The sequence below is a fragment of the Lathamus discolor genome, chromosome 6 (genome assembly GCF_037157495.1).
Source record: "Lathamus discolor isolate bLatDis1 chromosome 6, bLatDis1.hap1, whole genome shotgun sequence".
NCBI lineage: Eukaryota > Metazoa > Chordata > Aves > Psittaciformes > Psittacidae > Lathamus > Lathamus discolor.
The window spans coordinates 83,844,174-83,870,439 of record NC_088889.1 but is presented as its reverse complement, the minus strand read 5'-3'; the positions used below and the strand labels follow the sequence as shown (position 1 = coordinate 83,870,439).

At 41.6% G+C, this 26,266-nt stretch overlaps 3 protein-coding genes across 5 annotated transcripts in view; 1 reads left to right on the top strand and 2 right to left on the bottom strand.

Moving 5' to 3' along the window:
• MOSMO (modulator of smoothened) overlaps nucleotides 1-4,577 on the bottom strand; it is a 31,576-nt gene extending 26,999 nt beyond the window's left edge. Inside the window, exon 1 of the mRNA XM_065684314.1 lies at nucleotides 4,220-4,577. Within this exon, the coding sequence (XP_065540386.1) occupies nucleotides 4,220-4,325 (106 nt within the window). The 5' untranslated portion in view covers nucleotides 4,326-4,577. The remainder of the gene's footprint in view (nucleotides 1-4,219) is intronic.
• Nucleotides 4,578-5,004: 427 nt separating this feature from the next.
• PDZD9 (PDZ domain containing 9) lies at nucleotides 5,005-14,084 on the top strand. 3 transcript variants are annotated; one of them, XM_065684304.1, is made up of 6 exons: nucleotides 5,005-5,152; nucleotides 5,685-5,734; nucleotides 6,649-6,788; nucleotides 8,889-9,065; nucleotides 12,753-12,948; nucleotides 13,892-14,084. In XM_065684304.1, the coding sequence occupies exons 1-6, from the start codon at nucleotides 5,141-5,143 to the stop codon at nucleotides 13,950-13,952; spliced, it is 636 nt and encodes a 211-aa protein (XP_065540376.1). In that variant the 5' UTR covers nucleotides 5,005-5,140; the 3' UTR covers nucleotides 13,953-14,084. The 3 variants fall into 3 exon arrangements, with proteins under 3 accessions (XP_065540376.1, XP_065540375.1, XP_065540377.1); XM_065684303.1 differs by lacking the exon at nucleotides 5,005-5,152 and adding an exon at nucleotides 5,369-5,616 and having other exon boundaries at nucleotides 5,690-5,734; XM_065684305.1 differs by lacking the exons at nucleotides 5,005-5,152; nucleotides 8,889-9,065 and adding an exon at nucleotides 5,369-5,616 and having other exon boundaries at nucleotides 5,690-5,734.
• A 764-nt stretch (nucleotides 14,085-14,848) lies between these two features.
• LOC136016691 (cytochrome b-c1 complex subunit 2, mitochondrial) lies at nucleotides 14,849-26,212 on the bottom strand. The gene is made up of 14 exons (XM_065684297.1): nucleotides 25,738-26,212; nucleotides 24,122-24,214; nucleotides 23,854-24,003; nucleotides 22,794-22,858; nucleotides 21,733-21,789; nucleotides 21,263-21,387; nucleotides 20,456-20,553; nucleotides 20,079-20,136; nucleotides 19,819-19,914; nucleotides 18,714-18,913; nucleotides 18,359-18,439; nucleotides 17,717-17,793; nucleotides 15,861-16,014; nucleotides 14,849-15,018 (listed from the first exon to the last, which is right to left on the bottom strand). The coding sequence occupies exons 1-14, from the start codon at nucleotides 25,771-25,773 to the stop codon at nucleotides 14,935-14,937; spliced, it is 1,374 nt and encodes a 457-aa protein (XP_065540369.1). The 5' UTR covers nucleotides 25,774-26,212; the 3' UTR covers nucleotides 14,849-14,934.
• Nucleotides 26,213-26,266: the final 54 nt, after the last annotated feature.

Genomic DNA, 26,266 nt, shown 5'->3' with positions numbered 1-26,266 from the left:
TGTGGAAAGGCAGCATTTGTTAAAAAGAAAAGACAATTTAAAATGAATGGCATGTTGCAGATTCACAATTTACTATCCTACAGTTGCTTCATGGCATGGAACAGAAGGCAGTTTAAATTAAAAGTATAATTCCTGACATAAGTGACCTTGATGCTTATGTCACAGATGAGAGATGAAATTGGAAGCTCTGCTGAACACTAGGATCGCCCAAGTCAGCACTGTGTGCAGACGCTGAGTGGCCTCGCTATAACATTATACCGTGTGTCCCATTTTGGTGCATGTATCAGCATGAGGATGTGATAAATACTTGCTTTAGAAGTTACCCATCAGGGTTTGGCAGCCTTAAATCCTGACATCCATATTAGCTTAATGACTGCTATAAAAAAGGTACAAGTTGTTCTGTAAATTGGAATCAAATGAACAATCATGCTACATAGGAAGGGATGACTAAGTCATATAAACAAAGTGAAAGCTTAGCTTTCTGAGGGGGGATTTTATTTGACTAAATTATCCTCTTGAATTATTTGACCTATCCTAAAAGCATTTCAAACTGTCAAACCCCCTACATGTACAGCTTTTAACATGTCTAATTTCAACTGTGCTTACTGCTCACACCCTTTTCCCTACAAAAGGACTAAGATCTGAAGCTAAAGCAACTTCTATTCCCCCTCCTCCCATATTGAAGACAAAATATCAAAATCATTAAAGACCCTCCCACACAAAAAAGGAACATACGGAGACAAAACTATCAGCTTTTAAAGTTCATCACAAAAGAACCTTAGAGATACAGGAGCAAAATCCACTACTACTGAAATCAGTGGGAGCTTAGGCATTGACTTAAATTAAAGGCAACTCTGTCCTTATTTCTCACATCAAATACCAGTTTGACAAGGAAAGGATGTCAGTGCAAGAATGCTGAGAAGCCTCTGGTTTCCAGACTGGAGTTATCGCCTTCTGTACCTGCACTACACGAATAATGAAACCTTACTGGCAACTCTCTGAGAGAAAAAAATCAATTTAATTTTCATCTTTCCTTTATCATCTTTAAGAGATGTATCAAATACCTGAAGCCAAGTTAATGAGTAATTCTTACAAAACTGCATAAAGAAAAAGCACCCAATAGAGACTTGGACCCACATCCACAGATGTGTAGCTCCTTTGGCCTAAAGAAAGATAAGCATCTGAAATCTTCAGTGATCTCAGCTGTAATCTTTTGCTCATAACTACAATGCTGGAGAGGAATTTTTATAGCCAACATTTTTCAAACTGTAAAACTTATCTTTAAGAGTAAGCTTTCAGAGACTGATCAGCTCTTCCCCTGTATCGATTTCCCCAGAACATAAGCTCCTTAGAAAAAAATAAATTGAAAACAATCTAGATTTTTCAGAAAAGCATTAAAGCCACTGATTTATTTTGCTATCCAATTTAGCAGAAAATCACCGTTATCTCTGGAGTAAGATGTACATGTTGTTTAGTATTCAAATCAGAACAGATTTCTTTCTTTCCTTGAAGCCCAGGTTCCCAACCTTAATAGCTGTAAACAGCTCTGAACGAACCAGTGCAGTGCTGCCTTCCCAGGTTTGCCAAGACCTCTGCTCTGTGCAATTCTCAAACAGCTGCAGTACTGAGATGACCAGGCTGTTCCATGCTGTCTTTCAGAACCCTGAGGACAGCAGCCAAGCAGAGAAACAGTATTACTCCCCTCTTCTCTTTCATATTAGGCTGACTTGTAGAAGGAGAATCTAGAATAATCCCCACAGGAGCTGAATTTAAGAACCCAAAGGTAAAGCAAAGAAACATTTTCTTTCACCAAATAGTTTCTTTCATCAGCTGAAAGCAGGATGCTTCAAAAAACCCTGTACTTAGTGGCACATATGGATGTCGGATGGCTTGAATGTGGTCCAAGAAGATTAGCCTGCTGAGAGCGCCTGAATCTCTCTAGCAGCTGGGACAGGGTTTACCACCAGGGATATGTCCTCTTGTGCCATACTTCTCCACAGCAGTCTCTGAGTAATGAATGGCAGTCATAAAAGCATTTATCTCATAATTCAATACTACAGTGTTTGCCACAGGAAGTCCTTGACTCAATGGGCATCCTCACACTTCCTTTCTTTACAATTTGGGCAAAAGGTTCATTTTAGGTTTAAGTACTAGAAATATACATTTATATTGCTTTCAACCAGACATCTTAGAGTGCACCAAATCTCACACCAATAAAAATCTACAAGAGAGTCATTAAGGAAGGATGACAGCTAGTTCTCCTTTACGATTTTACCAAGTCAACAATTTGTTTGGTTTCAAAATATAGCAAAGAAAAACGCTTAGGTCTGTCAAAACATTATTTGACTAGTGAAGTTCTTCAGAAACATCACAGATTTCATGTTTGCCAGCCTAATTAAAACTGTTATTTGCACCCCTAAAAGGAGTACAGGACCAAAACAGGAGATTAATCTTAAGTAATTATCCACCAAGTAACTAAGAATTTATGGTTTCCAGGTATAATATTTCAGAAAACAGTTATGCATTATAAAGAGACGCTAAATGTTTTTTTTCTAATGAAGAATATAATGGACTCTGCTTAGTTCCCAAAAGGCCTCTTTTTTTTTTTCCATCAGCACCCTCATCAGAATAGTTTTTGTTCTTTCATCTTGACACAGGCAGAAAGAATCCAGCATCATACAGATTGCACAGACCTTACAGGATCTGTTAACATGAGGCAGGACTTAAGAAAGTCATACTTAAATATTTAAAACGAAGATTGTTTTATTTGACTTCAAGCCCCTAAAGAAAAACTCACTACTGCAGTACTTCTGCTAGGTGGAATTGTAAGAGGAAAGATACAACTGTTTTATATAGCCATAGGCAAGAAGAACATCATAATTAACTATAGAAGGAATGGTAAAGTCACCCTGAGTTCCTGAATGCTGCACTTTGAGATGGAAAGGGACTTCTTTCTCTCCTCTGGACCATGTATGAAAGGCCAAGTTCTAGCCCAGGTAACAAGAAGCAGTTCAAACAACCATAAGGATAACCTGGCCAGAGGGAATCAATCAATCCCTAACAGTCATTAGTCCCTAACAGCCAACATTTCCAGTAATTTACTTTATCAGAATACAGAAAATATTACTCCATTTGAACCAGTCTGATCCTCTTACACGCCTGAATATTAGGCATGGAAGATGCAAGACAAAACAAAGAAAATTCTTTAAACCCTCTGCAAGAATGTATGACAGAAGCCTTTACCCCAAGAGCACTTTTCTCTATTCTATACCTGTGGTTTGCTTGGAAATTTTAAGTTTGGGAAAAGGTGATCAACAGTTTCATCTGTCTGTAGTAAGGATGGCTTCTTTTCCTGACATGGAGATTTGGGTTTCTCTGGGACATGAGATGAAAGAGCAGCCCTCCTCCTATTCTCCCTCCCTGCTCCACTGATCAGAACATGCGGGTCCTTATCAACAGGCTGAAATAAACTGGTCATGCAAACAATTACATCATTAGTAAAAAGACAGACACACACATCCTTGCTCTCTAAAAGAAAGCAGTGTCACATTCTAAAATAAAAACCACATAGGGTCTAGGCTTAAAAGCTGATAACAATCAGCATGCAGGAAATATTCTGGGGGGAACTGAAAAAAAGAAAAAGACAAAGGAAAGCAAGATCTTCCCTGCAACAAAGGAAGCATCAGTATAGCTCGAAAGACTCAAAACCTGCCACAAATGTCCAGACACTGATCCACATTCCCTGTCCAAGGTGACTGAACCTCCGAGGCGCAGGCGGGGATGCTGCCCTGGACCTCCGGCTGTACAGACAGCAGAGGCTTCAGGGGCATGTGCAGGATCCCTTGGGAGACACGGCTCTGGGACCAGCAGCCGGGAGGCAGCGCGGGGCATCGGTGGCTCTGACCGGGCAGGAGGGTCCCGCCAGCTCTGACCCAGGGCCTCCCCCATGGCCACATCTCGGGGAGCTCGCCCTAAGGACGGAGCCAGGGGCCCCTCGCAGCTCCAGCCCCCCAGGCTTCCGTCACGCCGACCCCACCGCGGCAGCGCCAGGCCCTGCGGCCCCACCTGAGGAGCTGCCCCTCACGGGGAGCCTCCGCGGTCACTGCAGCCACCTCGGGCCCCGCACCCCGACCGGCCCCGACACCGCGGGTGCCGGCAGGGCCCTGCCCGGCCACCTGCCCCCCACCCCAGGCGGGTCCCCGCCGCCGGCCTCGCTCACCCGCGGACTCGCCGGTGTTGATCCAGTCCGGGTTCGCCAGGCTGGCGATGGCGAAGATATCGGCGGCCAGGAAGAGGCATCCTGAGATGATGGTCAGTTTGTCCATCTCCTCCGGCTCCGGCGGCTCCCGGCTCCGGCCTCCGCCCGGCTCCCACAGTGGGCCCGGGCCGGGGGCGCCTCACCGCCGCAGCTCCATGAGCCCCGCGCTCCCCTCGGCAGCAGCGCCACCGACGGGCCCCCCGGACGGAGCCGGAAGCGAACCCACCGGGCGGGGGAGACGGCGAATACTCCGGAAGGGAAACCCACTGTCCCCGGCGTTCTCCCCCGGGAGGGGCGGAGCTTCCCGCGGGGGCGGTACCTCCACAGCAGCGGGGCTGGGGAACGCTCGACACGGCGTCGGGATTCCCCGGGGCCCGGCGAGCGGCGGGGCGGGGCTTGCCTGAGGGGGCGGGGCTTGCCACCGGTGGGCGGGGCGTGGGACTGGACTGGCCCTATGGGGGCGGGCAGGTGGCCGTGCGCGAAGGTGGGCGGGGCCATGGGGAGGGGGCGGGACATGATGCCGCCGCGAGGCCTGTAGGGGGCTCTGCCGCCGGACGCTGTGGGCGGGGCCGCAGGAGGAGGGGCGGGGCCGGGAAGGGTGGGGCGGGGCGGGGCCGGGAAGGGTGGGGTGGGGCGGGGCCGGGAAGGGTGGGGTGGGGCGGGGCGGCCATCGCCTCAGGGCGGGTCTGCTGTGAGGGCGGCCGGTGCCCGGGGCCGTTGTGTTTCGTTTTGTCACATCTGGTCGCAGCAGTTGTCCCGCACCCCGGTCTCCAAAGGTGGTTTTGAACTGAGGAGGACGCGCATCCCTCCTTTATACCTGCACCGGCCCGGAGACCTCAGTGCACTCCGGGAGGGCCTGCCCTCTCCCAAGAGAGATCGAGAATGGGCAACTTGGTGGGCACTGCATAGAGGGTTGAGGAACGATCAGAAGTTTATCGTTTCACTCGTCATTATCACGCTGTCCATTTGAAACACCGGGCGTTAGCTTAAATCTCAGAGTTGCTTCTGTAAAACTGGGGAAGTGGAAGGACTGGTTCATGGAGGTTTCTCCAGGCCTTACACGACTCTGGAGCACCACAACAGCGCTACATTGCGTTGCTGTCTGTGCTGTATGCTTGGAAGAAAACCTAGTTAATCTTGACTAGAAAACTCACCCAAACAGAGCGATTTTTGGTTACATGCTTGTCCATGGATTTACTTGTATTGAAGCATGGGGGAATCGATAGCCAATAAATGAACTATGCAGTAAATGTGAGAAACCCACCCAATTCTGGCCACAATAACTCTGTGCCTTTGACTGAGTTCATCATCCCCATGCCAGAATGGCAATGTCAGTTTAGCAGGCCTCACATCTACAGGTAATGGAAAAATATCTTATGTTTGCATAGTTTTTTCCTTCTAACAGCAAACACCTTCTTATTTCCAGAGCAGCATCACACTCCAGAAGCCAAGCGGGCAACTATCTGAACTCTTTACGTAAGTCTTTTGTGTACATGGAAGGCTATACAACCAAAATAGACATGTTAGTAAAATAAAGTGTTCAACAGCAATCAGCAGGGCTTACTATTTGGAGGGCAAGAGCTGTACTTAGGTTCTATTGAAATCACCTATTCTTGACAGATTTTCTTAAGGGTAGAGAATAAGACTTTTGATGAAAACCTGCTGAAATTCCCGTTAAACAGGGAACAATTGGTGCATGGAATAAATGGGACAATTGATTTTTTTTATTAAAAAAAATTAGAAATTATATTGCACTAACAATGGCAATACAGCAGCCTTGAAAATACATTATTTCCAAGAATCACCTGCGACTATCCTATAAACCGGCTTTAAGTGGTATTAAAATAGCTTTTAATACAAGCATTATGTAAAAGTCTGTCTCAAAATAAGTTTCTCTCCAAATAACTCAGCTTCATGGTGAAAGGAATAAAGGAAGGAGAGGTGGAAAGGGTAAAGAAAGGGAAGATGTAGTTTTCATTGGCTTTTGATATACAGAAAATATGAATTCTGAAATAGTGACAGAGTCATCTTCATACCATGCAGGCTGTGTGATCAGTTATTTGATTTTAATCTTTCTCAGTTTTATCAGGGGCAAGTACGTGCCTGAGGATACTGTGTGGCAGGACACCAGCAGCTATAGGTTCTCCAGAAAGCTCTGGGGCTTCAGACAGAACTGTGGTATTGACAGACAGGCAGCCTAAATCTAATTACTCCTCTTGGACTGAAACAGTGCACTAGATGCAGACACATCCTCTGCCCAATGCCAGACTTCCCTATGCCCATGGTGCTGTTGTGGTGCTGGGGGAGCTTGGAACCCACCTGCCCTGGCATTCTGAGTAGTTGCTAGACACTGTTGCTTCCTCACCTGCTGGTAGACTCTTCCTCCACAGGTCACCATGGAGCAGTAACATACTTCCAAAAGGCTCACCTAGGACACTCCGGCATTATTTTGGCTTTGAAGGAAAAGATCTTCCTCAGGACTTGATGGAACATACCCAGTCTTTACAAGAGCCTGGGGATGAAACTATGAGTAAGTCTTCCATCTCTTTTGGTCATTTCTTCCTCTGTTCATTTCCATCTTCCCACTGCTGCCTCAGCACTATTCTTCCACTCCTGCATTTCAGTATCTGAAATTTTTTGAGTCCTTGTGCTACCAGACACTTTATCTTCCTCACAGAGCCCCCAGTGCCCCAAGTTTACTTAGTATCAAGAGGCATTTCTGCTCTTGAGGTTAAGTATTTGGAACAGAATTAAAGGCAGGTGACAAGGAAAATGGTGTTTCTTCATGAGAAGAGAGAGATCCTACACTGCTGCCTGCAAACTGCAGAATTGGAGGGTAACTTGGAGAAAATCAGGAGAGTGTTAGGGCAACTGTAATGTAAGTTCTGTCAAGTACCTAAACTTTTTGTAGCACAGAACAAAGAGAAAACCCACCTTCCTTGGACAGTATATAGACTTATACCAGGTATAGTAAAAAGACAAGAGACTCAGCTAAAAGTGTGAATTTTAGCATTCCTTCTAATTGTTTTATAGGTTTTGGTTTTGTCACAGTTTTCATGGGTTTAAAACTCTCTTGTCCAGCAAGATGTCATGTAATAAGAAGCAGCCTCAGATCAGGATTCTGGTATCTAAAGCTAAAGCTAGATTTATAATAGCATTTTTTGTTTGCCATTTCATTGCTGATCATTTGCTGACCTACAAATGCTCATGAATTTTAATGGGATTTGCTGAATAATTTTGGCTAGGAAACAATATAGTCTTCATACAATCTGTGTATGTTTATTGGCCTGGGAATTAAGTACTTACTCTGGAAGTAGGAAACTAGGATTCGATTCCCTTTTCTGGCTGAAATAGATTGAAACACACATTGAAAAGTGACTAAGAACACCACAAGAAAGATTTCAATCACTTCTACTGATCATGTTCCACCTTGCATAGATTTCTGAGCAAGAGAAAAAGTCACAGGTCAGATGTCTGACCTGTCAGAATTATCAACAGGTTAAAGGGTGTGCTAGGGTGAGTCTTCCTTTGCTTTTCTTGTTTGACCACGCAAATTAAGTATTTAATCCAAATTAAATTTAAAATAATTTAAAACAATATTTAATTTAAAACAACTTTAAAAAAAAAAATGCATTTTTCATTGGGAAGGAAAAAAAACATAAACCCATTCCAGCTTCCTTCTCTGTTTTTCAGTTCAGCAGCCAAATTGACAAATGACATGTTCACATTGCTGTACTTTCCATCTTAATTGTTTTATAGACATTCTGGGTTGCCATTTGCAGCCTGATCCAAAGCTTTACTAAAGCCATTGGAAAGATGACTAAGTTTCTGTATTTTAGAGAAGGAGGGTAAAGTGGTGGGAATTTTCATTAAGTGTTTTCAGACTGCTGGAGACAGTCTCAAGTAGTTAATTTATTGGTACTCTAGTGACAGAAGTTACATTTAGAGATTACATCTTAAAGCAGAGACAGAAAGTAATTTTTAACAGAATACAGTCTGGTTTAGGAGTCTGAAGCACTCATGTGAGAGTCTTAATTTTTCCTGGCTGTTAATGAGAACAAGCTTGAGAGATGGAGGAGATTTCTTTGTTATCCCTAGTATACTTCTTGGTGGAGACACTGGGATAAATGTCATTTATATTGTATTACTTTGCATTTTAATGGACAGCAGGCACTCAAGAGTATTTTATTTCTGTAGATGCTAACTATGGCAAGTGCAGCCCTTTCCCTCATGTTAGCAGTAGGGTGTGGAACCAGTCTGCTGGAAATTTAGAAATTAATCTCCTTTATAAATATTGATTTGAAAAATCCATTTTTATAGGAATTCAATATTTTCTTGAAGTCCTTAATAGCTGACAGCTCCTCTGTTCTGTTATCCTGTATCCTCTTCTCTACTTTCCCTGAATATAACACTATTAGTAATGAACACTTAAATAACAGCAGTATTGCTTTTTCTCTTGGTAAAATGTGTGACACAGCAGGCAACACTTATCTAAAGAAGCAGTTAAAGATGAGGGACTTAACTGTTTGGACAATTAAGACTGGGTCCAGCACCTACTCAAATGTCTCCTTAAACCTGTTGAATTGTATCACACTTTCAACTAGTACAATTTTCCTCTCACTTTTCAAAGGGCAGGTGCCATCACTGGAAAGCATCTTTCAGTGCACACTGGTTGCAGTACTGAAGGCAACTATTAGGATGGGTAAACATGGATTAGGTCTCATAGTCATACAGAATGGGCCGTATCTCCAGATAACAAGCATTGTTGAGAAAAGCTCTGCAGCTAACGATGGAAAGCTAAAACCAGGTAAAAAGAACCAACGGTGATATTCAAATTTAATAGCATTGAGAATGTTCTGCACTTCTGCTCTGAGCCCATCTCTGATTTATTTACGCTTACACACATCAAAAGAAACTCAGTTTAAAATTACAGAAAAAAGAAACTAGCATAAACCGTGTAAAGCTCAGTGCCAGCATTCCATTGTAATGAAATACCTGTGATCTTAAAATAGCTGATATGGGTGACTGTTCCATAATCAGATCAAGATTTAAGTCTATGTATTTTTCTCTAGCAAAACCAGATTTTCTATTCATCAGGTTTGTCAAAAACCAGTTTGACTATTACCTTTATATAGCAGCTAAACTTGAGTAGTATCATTCTTTGTTCAGTGCATTATTGTTCAAGTTATTTCACTCTACAAGTAACACAAAACTTCCCAAAGGTTTGAAATTAATTTGCCTTATTGTTTGCTTTTTATTTCTCTGTATATATAACTATACAGAATAGTTACAAAGTGGCAATAGATAAATCTCTGTGCTCTAACAATCCATGCAGGTGTTCATTTGCTAAATGCTTTAAACCTGAAATGTGCCATATCAGTACTAACAGACTATTACTGGTTATTAAAGTTTCTTGTGGAACATCAGACACCTATATTAAGCTTGTAATTGATAGCTCTGTAAATGTGAATGCTTTACATGGCTCCCTAGACCAATTATATTAGACTCATGAACTACAGTTTGGGGATGTCAGTGTGCTATGTTATTACTAAATACTAGATTGTCTCTAATGTAGAAATCTATGAAGCTACAACTGGAGTGTAATGAGGTCATTTAGAACTTTACTGCTGTATAGTGCAAAGGCATGTCTTTAAATTAGAACCATTTCCCAGCATCGCTTTTATAATTTGGGCAGTTTTTTCTTCTTGCACCTTTCAGAGAGAATTAGAAGAAGAAAGATCTACTTGTTCAATGAAATAAAAACCAGTGAGTGGAGTTCTTAACCTCATTTTAGAAAAGGCTTTGCATTTTTGATCCCAGTATAAAAATCAGTGGAAAAATCCTGAACATAATACAGGAATGGATTTGGATTTGAACTAAGTACCTTTATTATCTTAGGAGCTGATAGCTTTTATCTATTCCCTAAAAAATCAAAAAACCCTATGTTATACAAAACCATATATATGATACTGATTTGGTTGTTGGTTTGTTTAAGGTTTTTTTACATCTATAAAGTAAAGCATACGTAATATTGGTCACTGAAAAGCTCCAAAAGCATTTTCAATAAAGCCTACAAGGACAAGGAGTCAAATTATTTACGGTATGTGGTGTGTTTGATTTACTGCAGCAAGTATTGAACAGTTTAAAGGGGCCTAAGGACTGGTAACAAACATTGTCCCTTTGTAGTAGCTGATCTTAGGTTTTGGAGCCAAAAGAAACAATTTGAGCATGCTTCATGGAGCACCTGGATCTAACTCAGCATATTCCACACACAAAAAAAAACCCCAAACCAGCAAACAGCTGAATTTGATCAATTCATGTTTAGAGTGAACTTACAAAACCTTTGTCTTTAAGACCAAAGCTGTAAAATTTTGCAGAAAAGACAGTGTTTTGTAGAAGCTTCATCCCTCAAGGATACCACAGGCAGCACAGTTATTTTGGCATTAATATCAATGTACAGAGCATGGGCTTGAGAAAAATATGATACACAAATGCATTGTTTAAGATTTTTTCTTGCAGTGAATTAGGTTTTATCTTTAATTAACTTTTTTTCCAGTTTATTAAGATGAGTGTTATCTATACAATGTCAAACAGAAACCTAAAAGAAGAGTTTTGTAACTGCTTTTAGCTTGGAAGAACTGGTGCCATTCTGCTGACTTTAATGGGTGGAGCTAGAAATTAACAGAGGTAGTGGGAGGCATTAATGTCTTAAAATCCTACGGCCGTATTTACCAAACTCATATGTGCATATGAATGCCTTATTCTCCATGCCAGCAAGAAGAAACAGGGCTGCTTAGGACATGTTTCCTCAGCATACCTTCATAGTGCGAGAGATTTTCTCCACATCAGTCTTCAGTGGCCACTGAAGGATATGAATCACAAAATCACTGATGGATGAGCTGAAAAGCTGGGTGCTTCAGACTCTAGATGCTGGAGCAAAGGAGCAAAATTATCACCATCTGCAGTTCAGAGATGGCTTTGACTCACCACAGCAGTGTTATCAGAACAGGATGGGCAGAAAAAAAAATGAATTCTAAAAGAATCTATTCAAAGCCAAGAGTGTCTTCCAGATACTTTAAATCATAAGTACATTATGTCTGTTTCTGTTGCTTTTTTTGTTATCTGCTACCCTGGTCGTTGTTCTAGAACTTCTTGTTTGCACCCCAGTAGAACCAGTATCTTGTGATAAAATAGAGTGGAGAGAGGGTGTGATGGTGATGGAATAGAAGGAGTGGTCAGTGGAAAAAGGCAATTAAAAAATGGTAGTAGTTCAGGTAAGCAGTTTGAAAGCCTGCAATGTTTTTGCTATAGGCGTTTTTAACCCAGAAGGGATATAAAGAAAATAGAACAGATGGAGAGAGGCTCCTTGCTCTGCTAATGTGGCAGCAGACAGCTGTACTGATTTTTTAAATCTCCTATGCTGCTCTGTTGCAGTTCAGTGCATAATGTTTACTGATACTGCTCCACTGTGCAACTGTTTTTGCCAGGCTGCTCATGGAGCTGTAGTCTGCTGCAGGTAGATTCTGCTTGCCTTTTGCAGTCTCCAAAATTACAGGTTTACACACTAACTCCAACTCTCCCAAACCCTCAAAGCCCACCTTGTTACACCCCATGGTATATATAGGTGCTGGGGCTTCTCTACTCTGTTCTTGGATGCAGTACTACTTTTTGCCAAACTGCAGCTCAATGCTTTCCACTGGCAGTAGACAATAAGAATGCTATTTGCAGCCTTATCACAGAATCACACAGAATCCCAAGGGTTGGAAGGGACCTCAAAAGATCATCTAGTCCAACCCCCCTGCAAGAGCAGGGTAACCTACAGTACATCACACAGGGAACTTGTCCAGGCGGGCCTTGAATATCTCCAGTGTAGGAGACTCCACAACCCCCCTGGGCAACCAACAAAATATATCACCACCACTTTCTGCTTGAACGCCTCAGCTTCTGCACCAGCTCTTGTAGGCACCTCTTATGTCCTTTCTGGCCTGCTTGACATTATCTTGAAACGTACCCATGTGTTGGCAACAGAGAGACAGGCACTAGCCACCAAGGAGAGCCAACCCTGAAAGCTTCCAGGGGCCCAGACAAACACAAGGTGACGTGCAGCTGTAAAACCTCAGCTGAACCTTGCAGGAGTCTGTCTGGTTCCAGGTAGTGATCCTGATTGCAGCATTCACCATTCTACCTTTACCTGGCCCCCAAACCCCACAGAAATGGAAGACAGCACTGAATAAGCATCCTAAAGTTTATCATGTTCACGCAGAAAAATCCTGATGTAAACAAGCAGTCTGCAGCTTTCCTTGGTGTTGTGAACAGTTAGTTCTTAACAGAGCTAAAATCATTTTCATTAAAATATAAGTGCATCCAGTTGAAGAACTGCCGCGCACATGCAATAAAAATGTGAAAGTTTAATGGTTAAGATTACTTATTTTATCATATGAACAGTTAAAAATCAAGAAAGTCTCTTATTGTTGTATGTTTTCTTCCATGGCAGGGGATGTTCTAATAAAAATTGGACATGCCACCATTTTGGGATGGACCCTGCAACAGCTTAGGCAACTCCTGCACAATATTCCTATAGGAACGACTCTACAAATCAGAGTTTACAGAGATTTTGTTGCAGTACCTCAAGACTGGCAAAGTGCAATTGAATTAATTCCTGAAGTAAAGCTGCCTGTGGTGTCAGTAGAGTAAGAAATAACTATTGTACATAACTAGATTTTCACGTTGCTTATAGTTCTAGCAAGAAACAAGAAATAGTGTAATAGCTTTTACAGTTTAGTATAAAATGTTAAAGATTTTCTTTTTCTGAAATAGAAACCTGTGATTTGAAATGAACATATACCAAAGAAAAGCTCATTTTTCTAGTTACAGGGGAGACAGGGTCAGGACGAGCATTTTTAGATATGCCCCTTCCTGCCTCCACAGCAAGCAGAAGTCTGGCTGGCAGGAGAGGCCGTGTCAGTTTGCCATAGCCAAAGATACAGGCAACTGCAAGTAGCTGAGGGTACCAAGATGGAGGTCTTGCTACCACCATCTAAAAAGCTTATCTGTTCTTTAATCAGTCTTAACTACTGACAGTGGCTAATGAGTATGACTTTTGAAATTAAACTTCAGGAAAAAATAAACTCTTCTTGTGAGATCCACTGCCTAAAAATACATTGTGCTCAATCCTACATGCGGCTCATAGTCAGTATGATTAATGTAGATGTGATACAAGTTTTCCTGAGGCACAAAGTTTTAGTAGAAAAGAAACCTAAAAGGTAGGGGAAGGAACTGAGTAAAGGGGGTAATTAGGCTAAAACAGCAGAAACAAAGCTGGAGCTTCCTTGGAAGCAAGGGGCTTTCTAAGAGATTAAACCTGTATGCTTATGTTTAAATACATCAAATTATTTCTATTCTGAAGGAGCAGAAAAAGGACAGCTTGCTTTTCTGCTGACCGAATTACAACTTAGCTGTGGAGGGCAAGGGAAATAGCGTGCAAAGGACTATGGAAAATAGTATTAGTTTGATATTAGAGCAGCTTCAGAACTAATAAACTTGTCTTTAGAACAAGAGTCCATTATTAGTGAACTAAATGGCCGCGGGAATTACTGCATGATGAAGTGACACCAGTATTTTCTGTATTTTCAGCACAGACTATGATGAAGATGGCATCGGGTCCAGTACTGATGATGATGATGCAGGCTTGTAAATTTTTCAGTATAAATCTCTCCAGTCATACTGCTGTGAGTTCACTCCTAAGTTACAATCAGTGCACAAAATCTGACAGATACCTGATAAGGACCAGACACTTGGGGTAGGCACAGACCATGTTTGTGACGCTGTTCTTCATAATGATGTTGAAGCATCGTGCAATCCTGGGTTTTGTACTAGTGGTATTAGACCTCCTTCATAGCAGGCTACCTCTTCCTCCCGCCTTTCTGTGTCACATACATCCTATCTGGAAGAAATTAGCTTTGTTGCAGAATACCTCAGAACCTGACTTGTCCCAATACAAATTTCTGAAGTTGTATTGTATCCATTTTCTTCTAAATGCATGCCTTCAAAAATTCTGAATGGCCCAAGACATTTGAAATGCTGTATTAGCTATAGAAAGTTGTTTTTGCAATGCCTTCCCTTCCCACAAAGATGTCAATCAATACTACTTGTGGAACAGACACTCAGAAACGCTACCTCTTTTCATCCCTGACAAGTAGCAGTTGCAAGCTCTAGGAAGGTCTAATATATTCATCTTTCTTTGAAGGCAAGTTTCTTCATTTTCTTGATATAAGGATGGTGGAGACAGTTGATCACGAACCCTTCCTGAACATACAAGAATACACAGACAACTAGTGGCAATCACAGTATCTGTCTGCATCACAGTTATCATTATGATATATCTGTTTTTCACATTGACTAAAATATCACCTTATTTGCTCACTGTAGTTCTACCTTCAGTGTACAGAGCCAGACTTACCAGCATTTTACATACCATTTTCAGTAGAAAAAAAAAAAGATCAACACAATGTATGAGCTCAGCACTTTATTTGACAAGTGCAAGCCCACAATTACTTTAGAGAAATTTGCTGAAATAACTGAATGCATAAATAACAAGTTAGTAGTAATTTATTTAGAGCGTAGGTGACTTAGAGCTCATTGTAGGTCCACTGTGAATCTGCATCCCAGTTTTGTTTTTACAGCTCATCAAGAAAAGGAGTATTTCCCAACTCCCCACTAGCTGCCATCGATTTCTTCCCACTGACAAACTTCTTGGCAGCCTGAAAAGACATCGAAAAGATGGATATAAGGAAATATTCACTACAACAGAATTTGTCTTGCTGCTCACAGCCTCAGCTTCAAGTTATTAAAGCAAAAGCCAAATCCCAACACTACCATCGTACATCAAATAAACAGTTTTCTTTTTGCTGTCAAAACTTGTTTCTATTCCAGCTCCTTCTTACTTCATAGTCTAAACAGGAATGGCAGAATGACAGTTGGATATAAAAGGCATAAACTCTTAGAAAATAATTATGTCTAGAATAATTATTACACCACAAGCTACAGTGGATCTTTCCTTACTACTAAAGCTATTGCTAGTTGCTACTGCAACACAAAATAGTGATAACTGCGAAAAAAACAAGTTTTCTTAGAATTTCTGATGGATTTCTGTATGAAGTTTGCCTCAAGTTGTTAAGCAACAAAGTGAACTGGAATAGCAATGTGGTTACATCAGTTTATTACTGAAAGAATAATCGTTTTATTAAGCACAGCAATATTTTAGACTCAGGAATCCTAAAACCTTTGACACAGAAGTGTCTGCACTGGAACTAGCATCATGTTTTTCTTGAATACTAGTTGACAGTTTTGGTAAACTCAAGTAAAGTAGATGAGAATTTCATACACTCCCAGCTACACTAGTTTTGCAGCATAGCGGATTAAAGGGTCTCCTGTTAATAAAGGCCTAACAAGACAGGCAGCTGGGAGCTGTAAATAAGTTGCCTTGGCTTTTTTAAAAGATAGTGTGTGTGTGTTTATAAACATACATAAATGAGCACCCGTTTTGTATAAAAACCACTCACACAGTGATTAATAAACACCTGTAATGCTTACACATACTTACATTCACAACATCAGCAGTGGCTACAGAGTCGATTTTTTGAGCAACAACAGATGGCGATGTGTGTGTGCCAGACATCAAAGACTCTGAGCCTATTTCATTCAGCAACCCCTCCGCAGTCTCCACTGACATCAAATAGGTGGCTTTCAGCTGATTTCTGCCATCAAATAAAGCATTAAGGATGAGTGAACATTAAAGTCCTGTTATTACTTTAGGTACCAAGCCTGTAAGCACAATGAGTTTTCAGTGCTTTTTAAGTTTTCAAGATTCCTCTCCATTTTGGAAGGTTTTCCTTTTCAAGTATGGAAGGGCTCTGTATACTTAGGAAAGAGGCACCACAAATACTCCAAGCATGAAAATGACAGGGTACCCCAGCACCAACTGCCACCTCCTGCAGTCAGAAGATCTCAAGCTCAGAATTTGTTTCTGTTTGAAGGAACTGATGCAGGTACCACAGGATTCAGAAAAACTAATCCATCAAGTTTAAAAATTAGGTTTAAAATGGATTCCAGTTTCTCATCAAGAACAGACAATGCAGAGCTATTTTGCTGGAAGTGACAAAGCAGCAGTGGATGTCAACGGTTAGGCTCCTTATGCAATAGTTCCATGTTCTGTTAAAAGGCAGCAAGTTTACACTGTTTGTTCTGTTTCATGCAGTCTCACTGCTACCTATGAAAATCTGATTTTTATAAGCCAGTCGTTCTATGATTTTTTAAACAACAAAATGGCAGAAAATGGTTTATTCCAATAGAATAGGATTAGATTGAGTTGCCAGACTGCAAATATCACTGGCCTTGAATTTGGTTTGGGTTTTGGGTTAGTTTTTGGTTGGTTGGTTGTTTTTTGCCACTAAAGAAAAAAGAGCAAGATAGAAAATATGTGAATCCATTCCAGGAAAAGGAACCCCTCTTCCCCCCAGAAAGCCACAGCACTGTAACTCCCTAATACTAGGCAGCTTTGTTACAAACAAACCCAAAAAGCCCCACAAACCAAAACAACTCCCACACACAAAAAAAGTAATGTCACATATAAAGGTCCAGAATTCACCATTTAGCTACTAGTTACTAAGGCACAACCAAGCATGTCTAGGTTATTATGTTTTCTGTAAGCAGGCTTTACATGGAGTCTTGTAAGTATTTTGCATGTGTAATAGGCAATACTTTAATGCTGCTGCTTGAGTGAATCTCTACCATATTGTCATATTGCGTAACTACAGTTTGAGAGGCTCAGTGCAGTCTACCACCACCTGGAGATTAAGCCCAACTAGTGTGCACAGCCCTCTATAAATTAGAAACCCTAAAACTTTGCTGGTTTTACTGCATCTCTAATACTAATCTCCCCCATATCTCAAATATTCCTATGGGCACATATTTCAAACACTAAAGCGCCAATTCAGTGCTTTACACTTGCAGACCCTCATTACTACCATCCTTTGAAGATGCAGAAGATTGTTTAATGTAATTGTTTTGGGAACTGCTGCAGTGCAACTGTAAAGGGAATTACCTAAATAATGCAATTTAGGAATCTAATTTGAATACATCGTAATACTACAGAGTACGATTAAAATGACAGCATCTGTGGATATTTGCTGATATCTTACGCTGAAACAGTTTTCAGAAAACATTATCTACCAGGTTTTTATAAGGAAATACCACTAGCAGAGGATCAGTACCGCTTTGGGAAAAAAACCCTACTGACACTGCTTCAGTTTTAACACAGGAAATTGAGCAGTTCCCCATGGAAATAATTACAGGACAACGATAAGCTCTGCTGTACAAAATAATTTAAGTGTTTGACAAGTAGCTACATGTTAAGAAACTTCTCTTTACAACACGCAAGACAGCTCTTTATGCACTTACTTTGCCCTTGTGACATCATCATCAGTGACGCTGCCCTGAGCGACTGCCTTTACCTGATTCAAAGCAGCTTTAATCACCTGAGGAAAATTACATCAGTTAAGACTTCTTCCAGCATTAAATTTCAACATGTTATTTCTATTACATGACATCTCAGGAACTTCAGAGCAACTGATGATGTCAGGATTGTCTGCCTGAACTCACTTCTAAACAGCTTTGTAACAAAACTAAAACCATAATAATTACATAATAAATGCCCAAGCAAGACAAAATCAACTGCGGAATGAAACTGCAACACCACATTAATTTGTATGGTCTCACCATTTTTTCATTAGAGTTCACTCAGTTCTGCCAGCTTCAAGAGCCAGCATGTTCCTTATGCTATACTTAGGCTTACACATGTAAGTCAGCAATTACAGTCAGCAACCAAGGTATTTTACTAGCTCTCATTTGTATTAGGTATTTGTACTTCCCAGACAGCAAGTCTCAATCCCAGCTTACAAAGCTAAGTTATAACTGAACATGCAGCATTTTCATATAAGAAACCAGACGAACTGAGTGTTTTAGATGAATCAGTCTGTATCTGAAATGAAAACTAGTTTGAGGGTTATGTTCCTAATAGTTAAATTCTAATCAGCGACTCACCTCCCCAGTGTCTGAAGCCTGGGATATGGTATAAATCCCAAAGAGCCCAGAATCAGAGTAATTAACATTAAATGCAGAAGCCTGCAAAACAAACATTATCACCAACTGTTTCAAGTACCAGAAAAACTCAACATCAAGCATAGAAAAATAATTACTATCAGGATCTAAAATATTGTAAGTCAGGAAGCTAAACTCCATCTGTGCAGAGGAAAGATCAGACTGGAAGTCCTTCTCTGAAATACTGTAACTTGTACAAGACTGAACTAATTATGATTGTATCTGGAAGTAGTAAACTCTTAAAGGATAATATGCATTTTACTTAAAACATCAGAGTACAATAAACCTCTGAACTTACATCAAACGGCCGGGTAGTCGCTTTAGCAATACCCTGACACAATTTGCTGGTAACATTGCTTCCCCTCTTGATAAGGGGCCCAGCACCTAAAACATGCTGAAGAACACTGAACGCATTTGCTTCTGCATTCCCAACAGCAGCTCCTTCTGTGACAATAGCAGCATGGACAAGGCTCTCACCATTCTGTTTTCTAACTTCTCCTAAAAACCACAACAACAGAATAAAAAGTTATAAAGTATTCAGTTAGAAACTACTATACGTTCAGAGGTATTGAAAGGAAACATTCCTAGCCAGGAGTTTGTTTCATGAGAGAAAAGCCAGGGTGTGAAGTTGCAATAACTACTCAGGAAAACAGCAAGGAGCTGTTAGCAGATTATAGGTAATTATAAACAGTCCTCAATATTAAAAAATGTTCTTGCAATCACAAACCCATGCACTTTCCTCTGCCTTATTTGAAACTGACCCTAAACCATACATATTATGAAATAATAAAACCCAGCAAGTCTCCAGGTAACAAACACCCAGGAAAGAAGCATTGCCTTCTGTTCATAACAATATTGATCCTGTTCTATAGAAAATGAAGTTATTCCAGGTAAATATTCAATGTTGAAAACTTTGATATTTTCCCCATTTGGTCAGAGTGACCTGATACTCCAAGTAAAGATTGGGTATTGGTATTAACTAGTACACAATACTGCTCTGAAAAAGTTAAGTATTACATTATCTTTTATGAAAAATTTACAATGTCCTAATAGATCTTCCATAAAGAGAAAAACCGCCACCACTTCCAGACAGTCCTTAATCTACTGTTCAGGGAATCTTCCCCAAAATGCCAAGAGAAACCACAAGCCAGTTTGTTTCCCACTTTATGGAATAAATGATCCTACAGGTAAAGCTTTACTGGAAATATGGGTTCAGTTTTATCCCGGAACTTCCCATGGTGGGGAATAATCCTCTGCTTAGTTAGATAAGAGATGTCTGAACTGTCACTCCCCAGGTACAGCATTAAGTACTACTATATTGTTTCAGTTGCAACTTTGAATACTACTACATTTACAATAAGCAGAAAAGAGTCATCCAGAGCAGATACAAGACACAGACTCACCCCCTCGATAGACAGCCTTTGCACCAGGAACACCAGCTCCACCACGGATGTTTAGAAAGTTCTCTGCAACTTGCTTTAACTCAGAGTGCTTCACACCTGCAACACAATAGTGATTCCAAGTAATGTAATGGCATTGAAAACCTACAGCAGTTACATAAAAGTACTTTGAGTGTACCGTAACTTTTTACTTCTATGGAGAACTCCACTTTCTATGGCAGTTTCCCTTACGAATTGCAGTGCCCATTAAAGAACATACATACCTAATCCTACTAGAGCCATTCTTGCACTTGTGAAATTGTTCTGTACGAAATCATGGAGCTGCAACAGTAAATTCATATTTTATTTTGCATAAATTATAAAAATGGCAAGTGAGTTTCTGAAATCCCCCCTTACACTTCTTCATGCAGCAAACTCCAGCATTTCCAAAACGAGCTGTCTATAGAACGGCATTTTACGCATTCTCCAGTGACAAAGCCTCTTATACAAGAACACCTGCATTTCACTGACAACCTTACTATGCGCAGAAGATAGAAAATGTATATAGTAAGTATAGTCAGTGTTTACTTTCTCAAGTGTCATCATCTATCCTTGATAAAGAAACTGAAACAGCTTCATAACACAACACAAATAATCCTACCTGCTCAGAAGTAATTTTTCCAACTCTGTAGTCTGGACAGTATAAGGGGTTTGCCAGAGCATTCTTATAGGCTGCAGCATGCAAGTTTTCCAGCACTCCTAAGGGGAACAATGTTTCAATGATGATGATTAACGTAAGAGCCACTTTTAGTGAAGATCATGAATGACATGTCAACCCACTGAAACAGAGCTGTACTTTTTAAGTACCCACAAGATCTGCAAAAGCAGGTCTAGAATAATCTAATACACATGGAAGTTTCATCCAAATGCACTGCTTTGGCTGAGGCTTTTTGTTTAGGTTTGTTTCGGGATTTTTTTCAAAGCCACAAACCTAAATTCATAACCCTAAAGCTGGAATCCTTTTTCAGTGTAATGAAAATCCATACCGGTTTTCCACCAAAATAACCATACAAATTCAAGAGGTCTTTTCCAGAATGTCTTTTCTGCACTGGTAAGCAATACCTAAGAATCGTTTTCAGAACACAACCTGCTGCAAATATACTGTCATGTCCTGCACATTCTTTAGCTGTACTTAAATTAAAAAGGTGAAATGGAAGCTGCCGTGGGGAATGGTTTAAGCTGTCATCAGCATGTTACTTGCTGAATGCTATGCACAGGCCAGAAAAACTTGCTTATTTATAAAAAAGGGTTCTGTAACAGCAGAAAGACCCACACCTAGCCATGGGGAAAAGGTGAAAGATTAAATGGTCACATGACAGAGCAAAAGGGGAAACTGTTTTTTCCAGAAGTGTTTAATTCTGAGGAAACTCCTCTGAAGCCAACGCAGCAGATCAGAAAGTACACTTACCAACTTGAGGAGTCTGGGAGGCAATTGCTTTGTCAACTTTTAACTGCGGCTGAAGGTCAGCTACTTCCCATGGTCTGAACTCTGGTGCTGTGGTGACATTAAGAAGGTACTCCATAACTGTATCACTAGATTAAAAAGTTACAAAGGCATTAAACACAACAGAAGTTGCACATATTTCTTTTGAAGTTGAAGGCAAGTTAAACTAATCTGTAAGCAACATATAAACAACAAAATGTATCACTCGAGCCAGAGTAGTTACTAGCCCTGCAGGACAGAGTACCAAAATTCCACTTCAGTTCTGCAGCATTCATATACTCAATAATGTGACACGGAAACTGAATATTAATACAGTAGTTTGATTCACTAGACAAACATGAAAATATGTATGACTCCTACCCTGTAAAATGGTCTCTACCACACAGCAGTTTGTAAAGCACGCAATGCCATTTACAGCATATCTAGATACCTACACGTAGTCACGTGGGCATTCAATACAGTAAGCCATCTTCTCTCTTGTTGAGTACACGCTAAATGAGAAAAAATACAAACCCCATTTCAGCAGAGAACACAAAAGTGTTTTTTCACACATATTCCTCCCCTCAATATCTAGTTAACCTTAAATCTGCTTGACATGACCATTTAAAGTGAGTGATACTACACAGCAGAAGCAGACATAAATAGAACTTCCATCCTAACTACTGTAGTAATAACAAGTGTCTTGTGACCATCAGAATTTAAAATACAATGCTAATTCAAGGTAAAACAACAAATGAGTTTGAATAACACAGCTTGAAGACAAATGTGTGTATGTATTAAACAACGCAACTTAGAAAGTATTCTCTTTGGGCAGAAAACTCCCCACTTGCTCCAACATATTTGTGACTAATAGGAACATATATTCATATATATATATGTACTATTATACATTATATGTATTATATATATAAATTATATATATAAATAATATATAATTATATATGTATATATGTATTATATATATATAAAATAAAGGGTCAGAGTCTCAAATTATATAAAACACTGTGTTTAACCAAAATCTATGTAAAACAATCTTACTGGATGATTTCAAGACACATTGCAAGAAAGCAGGCACTGCAAGATCCCTCTTTTATTTCTCTTAGGCTTGTTTTCTAGGTTTTAAACTCTCAAATCATGAAAGCCAACTACTGTCTGAATTGTTCCCAGAACTGCAGTATGATGAGTGGTATCTATTCACAAAAGATGGAGAAAGCAGAAAGAACATTAAGCTTTCTGGACAAATTATGTTTCTTCCAGGTACACAACATTTACATTTTGTTAATTGAAAGGTGTTTTAAAAATACAAATCATGGGTACACTCTTGCACCTTCACTGAACAAGAAATACAGATGCTCCTTGTCAACATTCACCAATCAAGTAGCATTACCACGCTGAGCTTATCTGCCTCTGTATTGTTGTGCTTATTGTTTTAAGTTTCCTTTAATCATGTAGCTTGTCTGCATGTTACCAAAACAGATCCTATGTGGTTACAAACCTCAGGCTGCCCCCAACAGCTTCAATGCCACGAGTAACCCGGAAAGAAGACACTCCTTTAGTAGTCTATTAAAGAAATTTAAAAAAAAGCAACTTAGAATTCCAGCTATTTTAAGAACAGACTTGCCTGAGGTTGTTCAGTGCTCAAGCAATGCTAAAACAGTATTTGTTTATTCAGTTATACAGAAGCCATTCTGAGCCAGCTTGCTGCATCCCTACTCCCAATCATTTCTATCATCCTCTCGATTTTCCAGTTTAATTGGTCACATATTTGCTCCACAGCCCCATTTTAGAATGATCCAGGTTTGCTTGAACATTTATTAGGATTCTTTGAATTAGATAAACTTGACAAAACCAGGGCAAGAACACCTACACGTGCTATTACACTGACAGCTGTCTGAGAGAACTTCAGGCAGCAGTTGGGAAGGGTAATAAGCAGCTGGGAAGTTATTTTTTTCTGCCTGAAGCTGATGTGGATTGCACCCATGAAACAGCAGTCACAGACTTGTCCATGGTGCTGTGTAGCATTAATTGTCACAGTCTGGCTGTTTACATCTCCACCTACAGGCAGACAACAACTGAGATGAACAGGAACTACGGGAAGGACCACAGTGGGTCAAGCTGTAGGATGTCTTGCCCAACCTTCTGTACCTGACAGTGGCAACAGAAGAGGCTGTTAAAATGTAACATACCACAACCTGCTCAGTGGTACTCCTGCAGTAGCTACAGGAGCTGCTCCTATTAGCAACTCCTTAAAGACCTGCTACCCATGATTTTGATGCATTCTTTTTTTTTGAACCTACTGTATCTTCCTCCAGAGCATATTGTATAACTGAAGCCACTTGGACAGCTTAATTATAAATTAAGCATCCCATCCTGTTTTCCAGAAAGTAATGTCATTTCTCCTGCACTTGAACCAGGTAACCAAAAACCAGTGTACACTGTTTTCCACTTTATAAGATCTCTTACACTAAATTTTACTGTATCCTTTACTTTTGCATCATAAACTTTTCACCATTTCATCTATTGCCAACATAATAACAACGTGAACAAACACCTACCATATTAGGTCCAATACGAAGCAAGTGAGCAGTTCCCAAGTTACTAGTGGTTTCATATCTGCTGCCTGCTTTAATAAACACACCAATTCTTGAAACTGGAGAGAAGTTTTCTAGAGAGGCAATAACTAAGCCATTTGGTAATTTTGTGATCTGTATTAAACAGAAAAACATTTGGTTTAGTTATCCACTAGAAATACTGTCACAACGCTACTCTGAGTTTTACAAAATAAAAAGGAGACAGGAAAAAAATACCAGCATTCATACTGACCTCAAGATTCTCAGACTCTCGAGATAATTTCACTCGTTCTGCAGGTTTTGAGATTGAAATTCTGGGGGCTACCTTAAGTGAGTAAAATCTCTTCTAGAGGAGAAAGCATAAGAAAATGGATTTCCTGAATTAGTTCATGGCACATTCCATTACATACTGAAGAAACAACTAATTCTGAAGCAGAAATACAATCAACAACTTCAAGTCCCAGAGTAAAACCAGCGATTCCCTTGTAATTCCTCTGACAGTTTTTTTTTTACATCACTGCTAGAACCTGGGGAATGACTTACATGAGGGCCCTGGACCTTGGTGCTATTCTCAAGAATTAGCATTGTAAGAAAGCTTTAGCCTCCTCCCTCTCTTTGCTGTTGTGCAGTGTGTATCTGTACTGATACTGAATAGCCTGCAGGATCACTGTGCAGCAACTAACTCAAAAAAAAAAAGCCACAGAATTCCACATACTCAGAACATAACTTTGGAGACAACTTTCCAACTTATTACGTGTAGGCAGTTCAACTCCTAAAGAATTAATTACCCCTCTCATCAACAGAGCTACACTGACTGCTGCATACAAAAACGATGTGTATGCAAGTCCTTCAAACTGCAGAGCAATAACCAGAAGCAGGCCTTCAAACTGAAGACTGCAACTAGCTGGCAACAGAAATGACAAGACTTTTAATTTCAAATCTGAAATGCTATTCCTTCTGCCCTTTCTGAAGTTTATGACTATTAAAAAACCCACCAAATTTATTATTCTTCACATTAAAAAAAAATACAAACAAGAAACCAAAACCAACAACCAAAACAACTCAATTCTAATACACCTCTAAGTAAACCCTGAGTGACAGGCACCCCACTGCAGTCAGTTGGAGGGATACCAATGACATAACTCCCCTTGCTTTGCCATATACTCTGTTCAATGTATGAGTCTAGGAAAAAGTACTTTCTTCCCCAACCACAAATTTTAACCACTAAACCTACTTATTTATGAATTACTACTGTGAGTCTAGAATTGACTTGCAAACACACTATGACTCACAGGTCATTCACCATCCTGCTCCCAGTGGAGACCTACACAAATCATACTCCAGCTGCCCGCGGGCTCCAGGGGATCCTCTGCAGCAGAGCAAGCCCTCTGCCCCTTCCACGCCCCGGGAAGAGCCACTTGCCAAGCCCCGCTTGCCAAGGGCACCTTGCCACGAACAGCGACAAGGGATCCTCCTCCCCTCTCCCTGGCCACACAGGCAGCCCTGCCTCGCCGGCCGCTCCCAGGAAAGGCCTCAGGTGAAGCCCCCAAGAAACCTGCCGCCGCAGCTCCCCGCCACAGCGCTGCTCGGAGGCCGCCCGGGGCCCGGCCCGCGGCCTGTTTGACCTTCAGCCCCGCCGCCCCACTCCACCATCCGCCCATCCGGCTCGCCGCCGGCTTTGACCTCCCCTCTACGCCCCTCGCTGACAGCCCCACAGCCGCTCACCCGCCGACCCCCAGCTCGCCCAGCTTGCCGCCCCGGGGCCCTTTGGGGTCAGGCCCACCCACGGCCGCCGGGACCCGCGCAAGCCCTGTCAGCGCCTTCTATGCCTCTCCCCTACTGCACCCAACGCGCCCAGGTCATCCTCACCGAGAGGGAACGCGCGACCACCGGAAATCCCCTCATCCTGCCGCACCGCTCCACTCAGCCCCGCCGAGAAGATGGCTGCCTGCAGGAGGACTCGACCTTCCCGGCACGCCTTGCGCCGCTTTGACTTTCTAGCGAGAAAGGACCCAAACTCTACTACTCGCGCCGACAGTCACGCTGTGAGGGCAGAGCGACACCTCGCGGGCTTCCGCGGCACTTGCGCATGCGCCGAGTGCCACTGTCTCCCGGTCCTCGGGGCTGTCCCAGCCCTCAGGGTCGCCGCGCTGGCTCCTCGTTGTGGCGAACCGTAAATAAGCTGCGGCCGGACCCTCCGCGGCGGTGTCAGCAGTCGCCTGCCCCGCAGCGGTGTCTGACCGGCGGCGGAGACCGGCGGCGCCTTAGGGGGCTCGGGGCAGGAGCGCGCATCGCGCTGCGGAGCGGCCCTCAGCGGCTCTGAACAGGGACTCCCGCCGCGGCTGTGAGGGCAGCGCGGCGCGGAGAGGCGGGCGGGGAGCGGGGCGGTGCCGCCGGG

Coding starts and splice junctions, on each gene's coding strand:
- PDZD9 (XM_065684303.1), top strand. CDS start 5,492: ATGAACTATGCAGTAAATGTGAGAAACCCACCCAATTCTGGCCACAAT. Junction 9,066..12,752: donor CGATGGAAAGCTAAAACCAG/GTAAAAAGAACC, acceptor CTTCCATGGCAG/GGGATGTTCTAATAAAAATT. Junction 12,949..13,891: donor CTGCCTGTGGTGTCAGTAGA/GTAAGAAATAAC, acceptor CTGTATTTTCAG/CACAGACTATGATGAAGATG.
- LOC136016691 (XM_065684297.1), bottom strand. CDS start 25,773: ATGAGGGGATTTCCGGTGGTCGCGCGTTCCCTCTCG. Junction 19,915..20,078: donor AATGGCTCTAGTAGGATTAG/GTATGTATGTTC, acceptor ATTGTGTTGCAG/GTGTGAAGCACTCTGAGTTA. Junction 17,794..18,358: donor AGGCTTCAGACACTGGGGAG/GTGAGTCGCTGA, acceptor AATTTTCCTCAG/GTGATTAAAGCTGCTTTGAA.